The following is an 18,477-nucleotide window of genomic DNA, read 5'->3' as shown; positions in this document are numbered from 1 at the left end:
ATCTTAAAGTGACACATCCTTATTGACATGACATAATTCCCTCAAATCAATGCTGCAAGAATGCTGATAAGTTTTATGAAGGTTTAACAGTGGACGTTTATGGCATCGCCTCATTCTGTTTGTTGTGTGTGTGTGTGTGTGTGTGTGTGTGTGTGTGTGTGTGTGTGTGTGTGTGTGTGTGTGTGTGTGTGTGTGTGTGTAGCTCTGTGTGTGTATATGTGTTCCGTCATCAGTGTGACCCTCCACGTGTTGACTGTTGACACAGGCAGGGTTTGGGCAGGCTCTCTGATAACAAGCACCTATAAGTCGGATGAGAAGACAAGTCACTCTACAGACCCCTGATCCTCAGGTAATGGCTAGCCACTTCTTCACATATTGATCTTCTTCTTGTCTTCTTTCTTACACAGAGAAGGGAATGTATGTCAAAGGAATTCAAGATAATGTGTTAATCCTAAAATGTTTAGTATTCAGTCATTTGTTTGTTCTAATGTTAAATACTTATGTAAGTCTTTTCTTCTGTCCCTAGACAGAAAATTAAAAATGCATCTAAAAGTTGTGATCTTCGCCCTGTCATTCTTGACAACTTCAGGTATACGCTGCTCCTCAAATACTGTCAAATAGCCTTTATTTTGCATTTGTATATCTTTTTTTTCATGTATGTTTTTTTCTTTATCTGCAGCATACCGACTCCCCCGTTACACCAGGGAGGTAACCTGGAATGATTCAAAGGCCAACCAGGCTCATGACAAGACAGAACCCCAAAAAGATGTGGAGTAAGTTGACTAAACTAAGCACCGTAAACTAGTTAAAGACCAGAAATAAATGTGCATCCGTACACTCAAGTCAACGTGAACTATCTACAGAGAACAAATATCAAAACATGTTCTAATAGAGTACTTTTCTGCCTCTTTGCTCAGTAGAATCTACAAGACCAACATTGACAGCAGTGACCTTTACGACCCAGAGGATCACAGCAAAAACCCTGTGGCAGAGGAGATGCAACGCAAACTCAACATGGAGTCAGAGCGTCTGCGTATCCGTCTGCGCCAAGAACTGGCCGAGCTACAAGAGAGGTTGTCCCCATCTCCCGCCCACCTCAGCTCCACTCTGGCCAGCATGAGGGAGCGTTTGGCTCCCCTCACCCAGCAGCTCCAGAGCTCTCTCAGCAGCAACACCAAAGATTTGTGTGGCCAGCTGAGCCTCTATCTGCAGGGCCTGGAGACAGCAGAGGTCCAGGCAGAGGCCAATCCGGCTCTGTACCAGGAAGCCTTCCACTGGATGAGCCAAACACTGGAGCACAGCAGCTCCAAGGTGGCCGTCCTCATTAGCGACTTCCATACTAAATCCGTCGGGGTGATTGAACATCTGAAAGAGATCAGTGCTAGTGAGCAAGAGGCAGCTAAGTCAGAGCACTGGCAGGAAATTAGTTACAGGTTGGGACAGGAAGTGAGTTCGCTGAGGATGGAGGTACAGAAGAGGATTGGGGATCTTAAAGCAGAGCTTGCTGCTCTGCTAGAAACTGTGCGGCCTGGTAAGGCTGAAGTCACAGCCAGTATGGAGCTGTTCTGCCAAAATGCAGCCCTACAGGGCCAAGTTTTTCAGGTCCGACTGGAGAGGCTGTTTCAGGGGCTCGCAGAGGAGTTGGAGGTCCAGGGACCCTCAAGCCTGTCTCCTGCTTCTTCTTCCTCCTTGCAGGAGGATTTCTCAGTTAAACTTTCTGCTCTGATCCAAGACATTATGCACTCAGTGCAGTGACAGAGACAATTGTACATTTTTGCACAAAACTACCAATTAACTGCTCTATGGTCCCATTAAAGTGTATAATTTGACATGTATCCACGTCCATACATTTGGTCTGCTGTTTGATATTGTACCAGCAAAGAAAGTAGCCTGTAAATACTATGTGTTTGCTTTTGATAGATGTACTGTATTTCTTTCATTCTGCATGTGAATAAGAGTGTAAATGTCAGTATATGTTTACAGTGCATGTAATATCAACCACAGAGTGCTGCGCCAACCAGATTTCAAACTTTATTTTGAATATGTACAGAACAGATCTGACTTATATACTGCAGATTATGCAGTATGTGCATTGTGCTAATATATATATGTGTTTATATGTAAATAACTGTTTTAAGTAAGGGGATTCTGTACCTGATACCCAAAAGACTTTGCATACTTGCGAGCCATTATAAAAGCAAATCTATGATAACATTCCACATTAAAATGTTCTTTAAATGCTGACATAGTTAATGTTTCTTTTTTAGACATAGTTCAGGTGTGACTGTTCCTTTATATCCGATAAACGACTGACAAATGCAGACGCAGCAAGTATACACAGACGAGTGTATATTCATTGTCACCTGACAAGAATATTTGAGTATTACTGACAAATCCCAACATTATCAGATTTTGTGTTCTCACAATAAACATACAATTACAATACGGTATCAGGCGAAGATCATTTGCCAATTGATCTGTCAGTTAAAGGCATGGGGTAATCCTCCCGACCAATAAAACTTCTTCAGGGCGAACCAGGCACCCAGAACCAGCATAGCAGCAGCAGCCGAGCCGAACACCAACCCCACGACGAGGGCCGTCACATTCACATCTTCCCCCTCTGATGCCACGTCATTACCTGATGCACGCAGGGGGAGATTAATTGAGATTGCTTTTTGTGTTGTCTTTCAAGATCTTCTAAGATATTCAAATGTATTTAGAATGATACATTTGATCAAAATATACTCACTGTAAGCTGATTCATATGGCCTCTCTTTAGAAGGGGACGATAACAAAAAGAGAGTCAGAGGAAAGGTAAACTTTTTATCATGGTTCACTGTAGTAGTGTTTTTGCTGGGTCTTACCTTCTCCGGCAGCAGTGTAAAGAGGTCCAACTGAAACAGTGGCCGACTTGCTGCTATCTCCTCCAAAAGCATTCACAGATCGTTTTCTTCTCTTGTTACAGGCCTGATAAACAACACACATTCAGTTGGGTTTAGTTGGATCTATGTTATATGATGTAACATTATGGCTTCTCTATGAGTTAAGAAATAACTAGTGATTTATTTTATTTTATCATAAAAATAGAAAACTCTACCATGAACCACAATGTCCCTGATTCAGTTATCTGGGTCAGTTATCTAATAAGACCATTAAATACCTCAAAAATACTTTATATCCACACATTTCTAGTAATGTTTTTAGTAGCAACTTTTTAAATTAATCAGATTTATTAAATATTTCAGTGTCACTTACTGAACAGACAGCTTAACACTGTGGATAGAAATGTTCTATTCCTATATTTTTAAATGGGTAAGTTATACGGTGATATATGTATCATACATATCTCTGCCAGAGAAATATTGGCATGGGATACCTTTGAAAACTGCTTTAGCAATTTCTTTCTCCGATTTATTCTTGACTTCTCAACTTACAGACAGGATGTCTTGACATTTGCTGGGCTCACAAAGTCTCATTATGCAGTGCAAATAGATGCTGGACTTTTCCTGGTTGCGGTGCAGAACAAAGCGGAAGGCCTCGAAGTTAAACCCGGCAACCGTTGAAAGTCCATTGCTTGTCACAGATGTCCTTTGGTCCACTGAACAGCTATAGAGAGCAGAATTATTTAGAAATAGTTTATATTTTAAAATGTGTGGAAGTTATTATTTCCCCCCCCCCCCGTGTAAGAAGCTATACTATTGAAGTGTGCGTCCATACCCTGTGAAGAAGTTGTGCTGCTCACTGTTCGACATGTTGTAGGCAGTGGGCGTGCCATAGCAGTGATCCAGCAGTACGTGGAAACTTAAAAGAGGACAGTGGGCCAATGATTTACTGTTTGCAAGAAAACTCTGTGCTCATTTTAATGTCAATGTTTGTTTTCCGAGAAAGCAAATTCACTATAAACCTCCACTCATCCAATTGCTAGTTACTTACTTTCCTGTGAGGTTAACAGCCTTGACCTCCACATAGATCCTGCTGCGTAGCTCAAGTCCTGTAGGAGGCACCACTAACGGGTAGCCATAGTCAGAGTCCTGGAGAAATAAGAAATCAGAGTAAAATAAGTCAATAGAAACAGCTCTATAGTGTAGTATGTCTAAGGTAACTGGATGCCAACTTACATTAAAAACACTCATCTTCAGAGTATCAATGAAGGTTCCATTATTATCGCTGGTCGCCACGGAAACTGAGGAGCTAAACAATCATGGAAAAGAAAATGACTGTATTTCAAGTGTTGATCAGACAAAATGCAATAGGGTGCAGTGACATAAGGTAGTCACAATGGGTCCAGTGCACGCTAGTTATGAAGCACGCACGCACGCACACACACACACACACACACACACGCACGCACACAACATATTGTCTCGTTACACCATCAAATAGAGACTTGAAATTTGACATCAGCAAACATATTATCCAACAATCATCATTATATGAATGTATATGACAAAAACACCAAAGAAAACAAGACATTTTTAATTTTATTTAAGATTTTTAGTTTATTTATGGTTTCTACAGTTAATCAGAATAAGCATATAGTTCTGTTATTGCTACTGACTGACAAAAAAACATGTATTGAGCATATATAGCAAATGGCACCGTTGCAATGTTGATGTGAGATCTAACTTGTGATTTCTAACGTGTATTTTCAAGGTGGCAGTCTTGCCAAAACCTCTGATAGGGTATATCAAAAATATCCCTTCTCCACAACGTAGGCTCATTTTAAAGGAAGGGCAGTTACTCACGCCGTAATCTGTGTGTTGTTGATCAGGTACTCCAGCGGGTAGCGGCAGGAGAAGTGATAGTAGAGGTCAGTGGAGTAGCTGATCAACCCCTGGTCAGATTTGGGTGTTTCAATGAACCCGGTGATGATAACTGACTGGATACTTAAGAAGTTGCTGAATGGACCTTTGGGGTCCGGGACCTCATCCACAATCTGAACAACACAACAAAATAATCATTGCATGACCTTCCTCTATACTGCCATATAACCCTAAAAGAAGTGGCACAATGTGTCCATTAATTCAACATTATTCTACATCCTCTACGAGACACCTTCTGACCTGCAGAGACTGGCGGCAGGGGTTAGCCTGACTGTGGTTAACAGGAAGCTGGTAACGGATGATTGGAGGGTCCACACTGGTGTCGATAGAGCCGTGGCACTCCGTAGCGTTGTGCTTCCCGTTCAGAGCCAGGTCTGTGGTGTTGAAGCCTGCCCACTGAGCCGTGCACAGGTTGATCTCCAGGGTGATCGTCCTGGCGCCACAGACAACTATCAAGTCTGAATTGTCTATGAAAGAAGGGAAAGGGGAAACCGTGAATGTTTTGATACTGGAAGTTATTTACCAATCAACATGTTTATATATTTTTTCTTTTACTGCTGCAGTGACAGAGATGAGGAAAAAGTCCATTACAAAAAGCATTGTGAAAAAGTCATTTTCACAATTAGTATTAGTCACCGTCTGCTCTGATATTTGCAGAATACTAATACAAAACAAAACCATCTGGCTCAGTGAAGGTAATAGTTTAACCTACCTGGGGTTCTTTCATACTCAGACGAGCAGTTGTAGAGACACAGAGCTGGCGGCAGGAGCACAACCAGCAGAGGGAGACAAAGATAGAGAGTCATGCTGTCTGGAGGAGGCTCAGTTCGATGGATAAATCCTGTCATTATACAAAGAATAAAAAACAATATCAACAATAATGAAAAACACCAAAAGGACACTGAAATAACAATATCAACTGAGTCAGAGCAGATGTGGAAAAAAGTGTTATTTAGAAAAAGGCACAAATTGGTGAAAGAACCATTTTTTACGTCTATAATTTTTTGTATCAAAAAGTTGCAAATGTTTCGCTTCGCGGAAACTGTTTATGTTTATCCTAAAATGATGTAGTTAAAATCAATGAATTTTAGATATAGACCCATGAGACAGTTTTACCTTTGCTGGTACCTGGTGTCTCTTGTCAAAGAAGAAGTTGTGCAGTGTGGCTTTTATAGTATTGGACAGCCTCAAAACCATAGAGGTGTGACTCTCAAGCCCTTCCTTCAACTAATTATGGCTCCCTTCACATACACACACATACTTTCTCCACGTTTCTACCGTGACTTCTCGTTGGGGCGGCAGCAGCTCCTGCAGGGATCACTGTCAGATCTAAACCCAGCAGGTTAATCTCTCAGTGTTATTTGACATAGATCCCTTGGGTTAACAACACCTACTGTATCAGGTTTCTTTCCATCAAAAAATAAATATTGAAGATGATTGTTAGTTGTTGGCTGGTTGTGTTGAGGTTTAAAATTGTGTTAAGGAAAAAGAAAATGCAGGCACTTCCCTTGATCAGCACTCTACATGCATGGTATTGCTAAAGTAATGACCAACGGCTTGCAATTTAATTAATGGAATTAAATTCATTTAAAATGATTATATAAATTCTGATTATACTGTATCAAAATCTTCTTTAATTGATAACTGTGATAATGTACTGAATTACAAATAACTTACAAATCTACTTATTCAGAACCAAAAATATCAACTCTTGACTCTCAAAAGAAAGAAGTTATATTTCCTAAATCATTGTGTGGAGATTCACTGTCTAATAAAGGATTACATTTCTTGAGAATGAAACACCTTGAATGCTTGAAAGGTGATGCTGCTTGCCACAAGCAATGAAGTCCACAGCCAACCAGGATTAACCTTTAACAATTTCCCTTGCATGTCAAACCTCTCCTCTATTGTCTCCATTGACTTGCATTACAGGTAGTCTCTTCAGGCGACAACTGCTGCTGCTCGACTGAGAAGCCCCATTGTTCCTCAGAAATAGAAGGAACAGGAGCATCTGTGTTTTTGCTGAAGTGCCCATGGTGAGAGAAGACGTTCGTTACATTATCCATAGATGTGTCACTCTTTTACAATCTCTGAGTCCTCGCCTGCGTCAGAGGAATCTACCTCCTCGGACACTTGTTTTGAAACAACTTCTCTTCCATTCTTCTGAACTCTCATCACATTCTCCATTTCTTTCCCCTGTAATCGCTCTGACTGCAGGGTCAGAGATAATGTTTGGATGGAGAAGTCTGGAAAATAATGTTCACCTGTCCATAGGTCGATTGGTCTGCATAAACCATAACTAACCCATAAATGAAATAATCAAGTAGACTGCTAACAGCACATCATTTATAGCATATTGCTTGTCATCAGTCCCCAATGAAAACCATGTATCTCCAATTTTAGGGATTTGGGTTGTTCGCTGTCAGGATTAGGTGCTGAGAAAATATTCCTACTTCAGATAAGCTATTTTTAACAACAATAAAAAAAAATAGAAATTGACCATAAATGGGCCATTATCTTTGGTAGGGAGGCTATAGATAGACACACCAGGCTTAGTGAACATATCTTCTGGTTTTCACAAAAAAAGCGATGATGGTTACTGACATATAATCACATTAGAAAACAATGAAAACAAGGCCCAGGGCAGGACACAGATTTAGCTGTGGAAGAAAGAGGATACACTGGGAAGTTTATGAGGACATAGTACTGTACTCTGTGGGCATGTACATTAAAGACGGTCATTAGAGTAGCTAATGAACCCTCAGGGTGTGAATGTAGCATGTCAACCAACTTAGCAAATGTGTTTAAAAACAGTTGTAACACTCCAATGTTGAAAAGGAGTTTTTGTCTAAGAGTACATTGTTATGAAATATGAATCAGTGAATGCCTTTAGATGGTACCAACACAGCACTGTAAACATAATCCACTACAAGTGAAAGTCCTGCATTTAAAATAGCTTCAAATAGCTTCAATCTTATAGTAAAAGTATTATAAGTATTATTGGCAAAATGTATTAAAACTTATACTCCTAATGCAGGACAATGTCCATTGCAACTAATATATTTGTAGATACAGTATGCCAATATTATAGTTTGAATACTGATGCATGCATGCATATGTAGCATTTTAGCTGTTCAATTCAATTCAATTTACTATAGCCCAAAATCACAGATTTGCCTAAGAGGGCTTTACAATCTGCTCACATACGACATCCTGTGTCCCGGGACCCTCACATCTGTTGTAGCTATACTTTATATAAAGTTGGGTATTTCAGTCCAGTGGTTCTCATCCTAGGGGTCAGGCCCCTCCAAAGGGTCAAACAGAGAGGTCGTGAGATTATTAATGGCAGAGGAAAGAAGAACAAAAGTTTCTGCTACTCAGAATTATTATCATATTCTGGACTTTTCTCTTATCTTACTTTTTCAGAACAACCTGAGAAGTTTGGAGGGGAAATATCTTTTTGTGGAACAACTGGAAACAAGAGGCCACAAGACAAAAAGATTGGGAACCACTAATTAAAACTTTTAAGGCTTAACATTTGTGTTTTTTATTTAAAATCTTAAAAGTAACCAGCAACCAAAGCTGTCAGATAAATGGATTGCAGTAAAAGAACAATACTTCTCTATGAAATGTTGTGGAGTAGATGTATATTATAGAAGAAACATGAAGCAAAGATATTCAATACCATTACCCCAAAATTGTACGAAAGTAAAGAACTTGAGTAAATGTACTTTTCACTTGTCACGACTGGTGTCATTGGACAGTAACAGATTCATTTCAAAAGCGAATGGGAGTTGCTGCTCAGCCTCATTTCATCAGTAGTTTGGTGTCATCTGCTGGCCAGAATTTGACAGAGCTCAAATGCCTCATTGTTGTCTGCGTCTGATAGACTCGTGATTCACCGGCGGTGAGGATTGCAAGAGACACAGCTTCCTCCTCAATGAACAGACGGCATTGTGACAGTACTAAGTACTAAATGGATCAAGTACCCCTTAAATTCAAACACAGTTTTACTTCTACGGCTTTAGCCTGAACAGGTTTGGGTCTCACAAACATGAATACAAACAGCAATGGAGTGCTGCTGTCAACAACTGCCTTTCCAACATATTCCACTATTTAACCCGTCAGAATTTAGTTTTATGGTAGACAATTCAGTCTGAAGATGTGGCTGGATTAAATTGTAAAAATATTATTATTATTATTATTGTTTTTGAAGCTTAATCCATGTGACTGCTCTGGAATTGAAGCTGCAATGTCTGAAAAACAAACCAAAGCAATGGACAGGAAGTATGGTTCTCTAAAAAAGTCCTTTCCTCTTCCTCCTCTGCAGGCTTTCCTGTTCCAATCTCTCTCTCTCTCTCTTTATCTCTCACTGTGTCCCTGTCTCACTTTCTGCCCTTGCTGTGTCTCTCCAAATGGTGTTTTCACAGTGAGTCAGTTTCCTTTCAAACACTTACACTGGCTTTGTGTGAGATGTGTTTTAACCAACAGCCACATCAGACATGTGGTGGACAAACTGAATCACATGACATGAGACCAGCATGTTTACCAGACATAGAAAAGGAAAGGTCGAGTTGTACTTTTAACACGCATCGTTCAGTTTTTGAAGTCTTGTTTCTGTTTCTGCTTTCTTGCTTAATTCCCCAGACAACACTCAACCACTGTGTGTATGCGTGTGTGTGTGTGTGTGTGTGTGTGTGTGTGCGTGTGTGTGTGTGTGTGTGTGTGTGTGTGTGTGTGTGTGTGTGTGTGTGTTGTGGAAAAAGAATGAGAGATCCTCATTCTTTATTTTAATACAGGGACCATGATGCACAGTGTTAGCACAAAGAACTCTATTCATCCCCTTATAAGGTCATTACTATATGTGAAATGGGATTTTGCTAGTAAAAGACACAGACACACGAATGCATACCTCAGTGATTTGAGTTTAGATGTAGAGGGGAAAACAGCAGTAGCTAAATCTTGGACTATCTCACTCTTGTTTTTCCCCCTTCAGCCAGACGCCATAAGCACGCCTCCACCAGACGACCCACTTTAGACTGGACTGCCTCTATCCTCAGTTTATCCCAGGGTTTGAAAATCTCTAAAGTCTAAAACACGTTTATAGGCAACTTTATTTAAGGACATGTTGTGCATCACAACCGGTTGAACATGTAGAAAAATGGATTTAATGAAGCTGTTTGGCACCGTTATCGCCGTTTTTCTCCACCCTGGATCCGCGTCTAAAATAAATGGTAAGAGTTTTACTTCGGAGGAACGAAAAACTGAAAGAACGTTTTAAACTCTGACGAAACGATGTAATATTATGTTTTTTTTATTCTAAGGCGCGACTTTAACGTGTTTGTTTGTACCGTGATATTTTAAAAAGATTTTAAAAGTTTGCATAAAGCGCTGAACGAGGCTTTGAATTTGTTAAGGCACGTTTTATTGTCGTGTTAGTGGATTTAGGTAACGACGTTGGTACCAGAAGGACCGTAAATAAAGAAGCCTGAAGCAGCCAGTATGGACGTTACTGTAATTATAAACAGGCTGCAGTCACACAGCAGCACGTGACGTGGTGGGAAATGAACATCAACAGGGTATTTGCGTCAAAGTGTCGAATAGTTTTTCTAACTAACTCTATTGCTATAGTACAATATATATGCTGCTTAGACAGGCTATAATAATATTAATGGCCCTACTAATAGACCCAATCTTTACCAGTATACAACAGACGCCCTAATCGTTAAACTGGCTCTATTTGTATGTTATCTGTAAAGGTAAAAAGATAGAAATGATAGAAACATTTTATTCAAAGATAAGATGTCTGAGATTGTTGTCATTATTTTTGTTTATACTTTTTATTCTTTTCTCACATCATAAGCTCACATGTCTTAACTCTAATATGATGTTGTGTTGATGAGTCACGAGCAATACAAAAGTATGGGAGCCACCGTTTTAATATATTGCCTGTCTGCTTATAAATTGTCATGTAATTTGAAAAAAAAACCTGTAAATGATGCAGGTTCAGGGGCCTTTCAGACAATCAAGATGCATTGTGTAAAGCCATAATTGTGCGACCTCAGCAAACCACTGCATTTCAGACGTGTTCAGACTCACATATTTATAAATCTGTAAAGACCAATCTAGAAAAACAAACACATCTTTTTTTAAGCCCTTAAAAATATAGGTCTTACACTGTAATTGATCTACCATATGGTTAACCATTGCCGGAACATGTGGGAAGACTTTGGCAAACTAATTCTGGTTTCAGATTTGTCCAGGGACGCTTCAGGTTGTTTATAGTCATTCTGCCACGTGGGTGCCATGGGAATTCTTCAGAAAATGAAACAAATATATTATTATTATCATCGTGTTATCTCCCTGATGCTGACTGTGGTGTCCAGGCCAAAGGATCTGTCGCCGCGGGACAGAGCGCCCATGCTACAAGGTGTCCTACATCCAGGACAGCGGGCGGAGGCTGACCTTTGAGGATGCCAGGCAGGCCTGCAGGTCGGATGGAGGCGACTTGCTCAGCATTGAAACGGAAAGCGAGCAGCGACTGATGGAGATGTTCATACAACAGCTGCAGGCTGGAGATGGAGACTTCTGGATCGGGCTCCGCCGCAGCCCACAGCTCTACAGGGCAGGGACCACAAACCCAGGTTGCCCTTCGCAGTACTATTGGCTGGATGGAAGCAAGGCTAAATTCAGGTCTTTCTCATTTTAGAAAAGATTATTGGATTAAATCGTGCATGAGTGGGAGGAATGGAATGTCTGCAGTCCTTTGCAAGAATTCAAGAATGAGAAATTCAGATATGAAGTAAAACTGTGCATGCAATAATGTAAATTGTCCAATTGAAATGCAATTCGAATCTAAACTTTCGCATCTTATTTGCTGTAGGAACTGGCATTGGGATGAGCCATCGTGTGGTGTTGAAAGGTGTGTGGTTATGTACCACCAGCCCTCTGCACCACCCGACGAAGAAGGTCATTTCCTGTTCCAGTGGAACGATGACAACTGTAACTCCAAGAACAACTTTGTCTGCAAATACCCAGAAGGTGAGCCAGTAAATCACAGAAACTGTGCTTTAGTACCTGGCTGCACAGTGCTGGGAATTATTGACAGTTGGCACTTGTGGTTTTATTTGGTTACTGAATCCGAAAAAATCAATTAAAAATTAATTAAAAATGGGCCATTACTGTCAACCGCCTGCACTGGTTTTAAGTCCTTGAGTTCTTAAGGGACTTAAAACCAGTGAAAGAACCCTTCACAGAATTTGTGTGAAAGTTTGTGGTCATTTTTAAATAACAACTATCAGCATATTGTTTTACTTTAAACACTTGAAACCTCTGAAGATTTGTCAGGGCTCATTTTATGTTGTTGAATATTTTCTACATTCTATTTGTAATGATTCTTCCTGTTTGTCTCAGTTCTCGAATGCTTGCCTATTTTAGCAGAGTGAAGTAGCATTGATTACATATTTTTACAAGGATTGGATGACTAAATTAACTTACTTTTCTCTGTCTTTTACAGAAAAACAACCAGTATTTACTGAGAAAGGGAACAAAGCACACGCAGGTACAACATGTACTTGACTACCACGCACATTCTGTCCGTGCATGATGTTTCTATGATGTATAGATAACAAGCGACTGCAGATGTGTTTATACGTATATCAAGAAAAGTCACACTAAACCATCACATCACTACTTTTTAATCACATACATGTCAACTTTAGTGTACATGAAGACATCTACAGTGGTAGGCAAAATGTATTAAAGGGGACATATCATGCTCATTACCAGGTTCATACATTTCTATTAGAACATGTACATGCCTTTAATGTACATGCTAAAAAACATAATTTTGCTCATACTGTCCGTCTTAATATACGTCTCTTTAAGACCCCTCTCCCTAAAAAACCCAATCTGCTCTGAATGGCCTGGGAGAAAAATATGATGCACTTTTGCAAGGGTAGTTCTTAAGCCATGGGTGGAGATCCTCGGGGGGGGGGGGGGGGGGGGGATATTCTGATTAGCCTGCATGTGACATTAAAAAGGGAGTTAATAGCTTGTTGTATCACATGTTTTCTGATCAAGTCAGCCCACAAAGAACTAGGTTGTCTTTTTTCAGAGTTTGTGGGTTGGTTTACATTAAGGATTGATAACTTCAGGAAAAATTAGTCAAAATCTTAGAAAAGTGAATCAACACATATTTAAAATGTATACATCACATGTATTCACAAGCATTGTGTAAAACTTCAAATAGGCTACCGAAGCTAAATGTGCTTAGAGATGCATGTGATTGAATCACCAAACAAGAACATTCAAACGGTTACGCACAGAACATGTAATTTGTAAAACATTATGCTTTTAATATTCCAAGTCATACTCTGACGTATTTGTTTATTGCTTCTTTTAATCAGTTACAAATCTGCAATGGTGAGATGCCATGTGTCAAAGTTCTGCTTTTCATACTCAACTGATTATGTTAATTTGTTTTCTGATTGCTCCAGTTCCATCTCTAAGGCCAAATGTGTTCTCAACTACAGAAAGTGACGAGAGGATAAAAATAAGACTACCTGAGTCATCAGGTAAGAAAAGAAAAGAAAACGTAGAGTTAAACCCCTTTATGTCTTCAGGGAAACTTCTATAAACCAATGCTTTAAGTAGTGACAGAATCGTGACGTGCTCTAACTATTCAATGATTAAGGTCTATGTTTTGAAGTCATATTAAGGGAAGTTATATGCCAGTAATATTCTGTCCTTTGCAGTATCTCTGTCAGACAACAGCGTGTATGTTTCCTACATCCTTTACGCAACTATTCCGGCTCTGCTGCTGCTGCTGATTGCAGCTGCTGGGTTCTTCTGCTACAAACAGCATGCTAAGAGGTAAAAGAAGAACACGTTTCTGCATGCAACGTAATAAAACGAGATTTTAAGAAGCATTTTTTAAGAGATAATGTCTTTTTTTGCATAACTTTATACATTTTTACTCAGTTTTAGCCAATGTGAGACATTTCCTGTGCACACATTTCCTATTTGACTTATAAACTTCTTGTATCTTTGGTCTTAGAAAAGTTTGTTGTTCAAAACTTGTCTGGGAAATTCTTACTTTATGTGGCCTTTAAAGAGGTAATTTCACTGATGAGCAACATGTTGTGATGATTACATTGAGCTCGTTAACGTTATGTCTTCCATATTCAGGAGGAAAACAGAAACAGAAAGCTACCCCAGCAGATCAAAACCGTGGATGTCAAAAACAGCTTCACCTAATGCCGTACAAGGACCTTACGCCTTTAGTGACATTACCAAACTGCCTCATACTGCTCTGGACAGCAGCATGCCGGCAGGCATCATGACAAAGTACTCCTGTGCTCCTTCCCAGGACTCCCAGTGTGACGATTATGAGAATGTGTCATGCGTGGACAAGGAGAGCGGCTTTGTGACCAATGACATCTATGAGACCTGCAGAGCTCAGAACCGGCAGGCTGGTTGGGTGGAAAATGAGATCTATGGATAACACTGTTGAAGCCTAACTGATCTCTGTGAGTGTCCGTCAGCCTCATACCAGCTATCGAATACGACACAGCTAGACAGAGGAACACAATGTTCTCCATCCTTTTCTTCCTGCACACCCTACTGGTTACTTGTGTTGTGCAGGATTACTTAACACGTGGCTGTGTCGGCCTGGATTTAGACCTATATATATTCCAATAACTTATCACCTGTGTGTATCTTCAGTGTGGCATCCTGAGTATCCAGCAACAAACGCTGTACGTCATATAAAGGCTTAAAGCAGGGTTTCCCAAAGTGTTGTCACCTGTTAGATAACATTTAGGCCCCGAACATCCCAGAGCCCCCCCAATAGAGTTCTGAAATTGTTGATGAAATTGTGAATCTGAGCACGGCGTATTTTGGACTCTAGAGTAATCAATGAGTTATATAAAAAGTATAATATATTTTAAATCCTTTTAATAAATAGCAAGACCCGAAGTCTGCAGCCATGCTAGCAGCTCTGTGAGGCTGTGCTAAGGAACAGCAGTGCTTTTAGTTGAATGCTAATGTCAGAATGCTAACACGCTCACAAAGGCTAATGAAAACATGTTGATCTTTTGCAGGCATTATGTTAAACATGTTCACCATCATAGTTGTGTGTATTATCAAGCTAAAAACTGAGGGGAATGTCATTAGTTTTGCAGATATTTGGTTTTAAGTATTACATCGTATTTAAGGTAAGGGGATCCAATCCAATAGTTGTTAAGACACTTCACTTAAAACCACAAATGCCAACCTTATGTTGGCACCATAACATTGATATGTATTATCATGAACAAGCTCTCTGATAAATGATGTGACTTCACTGCAGCACAAAGGCTTCGGTTTCAAAGAGGCATTAATTAATTCAAAAAAGCATTACTGAGTCAGGTCAGGTAAGCGGTGCAGCAGCGCTGCTATATTTGGCGTATTGGATTTCACTTTTAACCCTGAGAAATAGTGCAAATTCTGAGGACCCACGCAAGGTTACTCATCTTGTAAACAATCCAAACTTAAACAGACATTTTCCGAGCACGTCACTAGATATTATGAGACACAAGGACAAGAAAGATCCTGTTGTCTCTCTACAGCGGTGGAGGTGTCCTATTCAGGGACTTTTCTCACCCTTTCTCTAATCCTGAAGTGTAAGGCTTCCTGTTTGGACTGTGATGTCAGAGAACAGGACTGTACATGCGGAAACACTGATGACAGAACTCTGCTGACCCGAGTAAACCTCAAAGCTGTGGCCTTTCTCCGTCTCCACCTGACTGTGTGGGAAACTCAACCCTTCCACTGCTCTGACTTTTTAGGAGAGACCAGTTTTGAATATGTCATGGATTCAGTCAACAGTGTTTGCTTGCAAAAGCATGTGCATACCTTGTAAATCTGTAAAATAATCATGGATATACATATGCTGAACACAAATGCCTGTGCTATTTCTGAGTGGGCTGCTGGGTCTGTGTCTTGGAAAGATGTAGCAAGCCCAGTAAGGAGAGGCTGAGCGTGTTCTTCGAGAATGTTAGACAGGAAATGCCAAAAGCACATCTGGAACTCTTACATTCAGGAAGTCCATGCGTGACAACGGAGGCCTTCGGAGCGCTACTCTCCCTGCCCGCTTAGTAATGCACTGCTAAACTGTCACTGCATGAGCTGCTGCTTTGTGTGGATGTGCTGAATCTCAAAACAAGGCATGATCTTTTGGGTGTCAAATAAAGTTTGGTTTCAAGATGTTGTGGTCGCATTCCTGATTCAATAATGGAGACATTTCTGTGTGACGTTAGATGTGTGTGAATGAAAAATGCCTGTTTCTAAAGTACAAAACTTACTGTAGGCTACTGTATGTGTAGCCTTGCTTCAATTGTCTATGTTTTCCAATAGATGGCGCTGTTAAGTAGCTGACCAAAGTGTCTTTGTTGCTGATAAAATATCTAGTTTCACATGAGGTTCTGCCATGTCACATTATATAATGCTATATATGATAATATATGGGATTTTTAATGGCAGTTGCACATTTTTCTGGATTGTATCACTGGAAGTAGACATGCTGTGAAATGTAGTTTTCTTTTATACGTTCAATACTTGCATATTATTTTGTTTAAATAGTTGTTTTCCTTTCATTCTTGCAGAGCACATTACTTGTGTGGAAGTAAAAATGGGCAGTTTCAGGCTGATTTAGAATTAATTCAACCCTTTTTTCCCAGCTTGATTTTTTCACTCGCAGCCGACTAAAAAGCTTATTAAACACCTGCAGGGGGGGGGGGGGGGGGGGGGGACTTCAAAGTTACCGATGCGTGCAATCAAGCAGCACACGCGAGCAAACAGATTTCAGAATAGCAATTTTACCGGTTGACGTAAGAGGTGGGTCTGGTTGTCCTGGCAACCAATTGGCACTGAAGTGTGGAGCGGCCTCGTGGCCCCGCCCCCTGTACAAATACCCCCATGGCTTTGACGTCAATACACGTCAACCGGAGAACATGATGCCTCTTTGCGAGTCAACTCGCGTGCTCTGTGGCTGATAGGAAGGTGCCTCGAGCTGAAATATTATCGCTCTATTGTGTTGGGAGAACGTGGTGTGTGACAGCCCTCCAGGGTTCAGCAAATGGCCTGCTTCGTATCGCCGCACTGACGGGGGGAAGAGTGTCGCCACAAATTGGCGACACAGAAATCAACTTTGTCTATTTTTAATGGACACGCTTCGAGCGGCGGCGGCGGCAGCGGCAGCGGCGGCGGCGGTGGGCGGTTTGTTTTCCTTTCGTCTTTATCTGTAAGCTTGCTCTAGCAAAAGCCCCGCGTGAGCCCCCCGCGTGTCCCCTGCTCGTCTGGCTACCGTCTACTTCTTCCACAACCAGTCCCATTAAGAACAGCATGGTCATGGCTGACACTGTGCAAAAACCGCTGAGCCGGGGTCCCGTCCGAGTGGGCTTCTACGACATCGAGCGCACTTTAGGAAAGGGCAATTTCGCGGTCGTGAAGCTGGCTCGACACCGAATAACCAAGACCGAGGTGAGTGTGTGTCGGTGAACTGGTTAGCCTGAAAGCTAACTTAGGCTACTGTTCGGCTGAGTTACATAACTTTATTGCACTAGTTGACACCCCAGATATTGACGGCAGATACCGAAATGCTGTCCACATCGTGCACTAATAGAAACTTGGATCAGGTAACTGTTAACTGCCGCCGGGGCCACTTGGCTGCTCCAGTGCGAGCAACAGCTGGTGTGTTTGAATACCTGCAGGTACAGGAGCAATGTCTCGCTGCACGCCCCCCCCCCCCCTCAGCCAGCATCACTGCCGGTAAGAGGTCTGACCAACCAGTGCTGCTGGGAAACTCAAACTGTAAATATGCACTCTTTCTGTCCTGCGCCAGACCAGCACTATACACCTGCACTCATTTTTGATAATGACCCACGACTGTGCCACAATGTACCAACCCAAAAAAAAGTCTGGCTGCTGTTAACATCGCTGTTATCTGGGGCATGCATGCAGCATGGGTCGGTGGTCCCATTATGTAATCCAAATAATGATTTGATTTGGTGGTTTCTTGTGCCAGCAGTGCGAGAGCTTTGTGAGGAGCAGGATGTGCCGGGCCAGAGCTCTGTAATTGGAAAGCAAAGTGTTCTGCACGCATGCATGCAGACAGCAATTCACTGACACTGCTCTGGGGGGGGTCTTCACTTAGTTTTGGAGACGGGTTGATATCGCAAACCCTGAACACTCTCAGGCGATGAAGCATTGAGCACAGAAGGAACAGGGCTTGGGTTTGTCTGATAGGTTTATGTCAGCTCTCTACAGAGAGGCACTTCTTCGCCAGTACCACTGTGTGCCATGCCTTCCCATTGTAATGACGGAGACACAGGGAGTACATGTAAAGAGTGTCCAGTGTGTGCGTCTGTGCGTGTGTGTGTGTGTGTGTGTGTGAAGAGGACAGAGGGAGCGATAGAAAAATAGGGCTGGGAAAACACAGTTGCACACTTTGATCTTTGACCTCAAGGGGCCTCAAACTGTTTGTCGTTGAACGTGAGCAATCGTGCCGCACAGAAAAACAAAAGATTTACATCATCCAGACGAGGCCCCTTGGTTTAATCAATGTTAAATGAATAACTAGGTCGGAAAAAATGCCTCTTAAGACTGTTTTGGT

At 41.3% G+C, this 18,477-nt stretch overlaps 4 protein-coding genes across 7 annotated transcripts in view; 3 read left to right on the top strand and 1 right to left on the bottom strand.

Moving 5' to 3' along the window:
• The first annotated feature begins 535 nt into the window (after nucleotides 1-535).
• LOC306700588 (uncharacterized protein) lies at nucleotides 536-2,242 on the top strand. Of its 2 annotated transcripts, none has more exons than XM_079165648.1 (3): nucleotides 536-589; nucleotides 680-773; nucleotides 921-2,242. In XM_079165648.1, exons 1-3 carry the CDS (start codon nucleotides 541-543, stop codon nucleotides 1,753-1,755), a joined length of 978 nt encoding a protein of 325 aa, XP_079021774.1. In that variant the 5' UTR covers nucleotides 536-540; the 3' UTR covers nucleotides 1,756-2,242. The 2 variants fall into 2 exon arrangements, with proteins under 2 accessions (XP_079021774.1, XP_079021773.1); XM_079165647.1 differs by having other exon boundaries at nucleotides 918-2,242.
• Nucleotides 2,243-2,339: 97 nt separating this feature from the next.
• LOC306700587 (zona pellucida-like domain-containing protein 1) lies at nucleotides 2,340-5,629 on the bottom strand (the record flags this gene model as incomplete). The annotated part of the gene is made up of 10 exons (XM_079165646.1): nucleotides 2,340-2,638; nucleotides 2,750-2,773; nucleotides 2,865-2,967; nucleotides 3,435-3,606; nucleotides 3,718-3,801; nucleotides 3,934-4,031; nucleotides 4,119-4,191; nucleotides 4,746-4,936; nucleotides 5,064-5,290; nucleotides 5,536-5,629. 10 exons carry the CDS (start codon nucleotides 5,627-5,629, stop codon nucleotides 2,481-2,483), a joined length of 1,224 nt encoding a protein of 407 aa, XP_079021772.1. The 3' UTR covers nucleotides 2,340-2,480.
• A 4,306-nt stretch (nucleotides 5,630-9,935) lies between these two features.
• laynb (layilin b) lies at nucleotides 9,936-16,070 on the top strand. Its single transcript, XM_079165884.1, has 7 exons — nucleotides 9,936-10,057; nucleotides 11,210-11,516; nucleotides 11,707-11,864; nucleotides 12,340-12,384; nucleotides 13,322-13,399; nucleotides 13,580-13,697; nucleotides 14,013-16,070. Exons 1-7 carry the CDS (start codon nucleotides 9,985-9,987, stop codon nucleotides 14,326-14,328), a joined length of 1,095 nt encoding a protein of 364 aa, XP_079022010.1. The 5' UTR covers nucleotides 9,936-9,984; the 3' UTR covers nucleotides 14,329-16,070.
• A 759-nt stretch (nucleotides 16,071-16,829) lies between these two features.
• sik2b (salt-inducible kinase 2b) overlaps nucleotides 16,830-18,477 on the top strand; it is a 39,333-nt gene continuing 37,685 nt past the window's right edge. For all 3 annotated transcript variants that reach the window (XM_079165960.1, XM_079165959.1, XM_079165958.1), the window contains exon 1: nucleotides 16,830-17,345. In XM_079165960.1, coding sequence (XP_079022086.1) covers nucleotides 17,208-17,345 — 138 coding nt within the window. In that variant the 5' untranslated portion in view covers nucleotides 16,830-17,207. The remainder of the gene's footprint in view (nucleotides 17,346-18,477) is intronic.

The sequence above is a fragment of the Pholis gunnellus genome (assembly GCF_910591455.1).
Source record: "Pholis gunnellus genome assembly, chromosome: 9".
Classification (NCBI taxonomy): domain Eukaryota; kingdom Metazoa; phylum Chordata; class Actinopteri; order Perciformes; family Pholidae; genus Pholis; species Pholis gunnellus.
The sequence above is the reverse complement of the archived record's forward strand: the minus strand, read 5'-3'. Positions and strand labels throughout refer to the sequence as shown.

Coding starts and splice junctions, on each gene's coding strand:
- laynb (XM_079165884.1), top strand. CDS start 9,985: ATGGATTTAATGAAGCTGTTTGGCACCGTTATCGCCGTTTTTCTCCAC. Junction 12,385..13,321: donor AGGGAACAAAGCACACGCAG/GTACAACATGTA, acceptor TGATTGCTCCAG/TTCCATCTCTAAGGCCAAAT. Junction 13,400..13,579: donor AAGACTACCTGAGTCATCAG/GTAAGAAAAGAA, acceptor TGTCCTTTGCAG/TATCTCTGTCAGACAACAGC.
- LOC306700588 (XM_079165647.1), top strand. CDS start 541: ATGCATCTAAAAGTTGTGATCTTCGCCCTGTCATTCTTGACAACTTCA. Junction 590..679: donor GTCATTCTTGACAACTTCAG/GTATACGCTGCT, acceptor CTTTATCTGCAG/CATACCGACTCCCCCGTTAC. Junction 774..917: donor GAACCCCAAAAAGATGTGGA/GTAAGTTGACTA, acceptor CTCTTTGCTCAG/TAGAATCTACAAGACCAACA.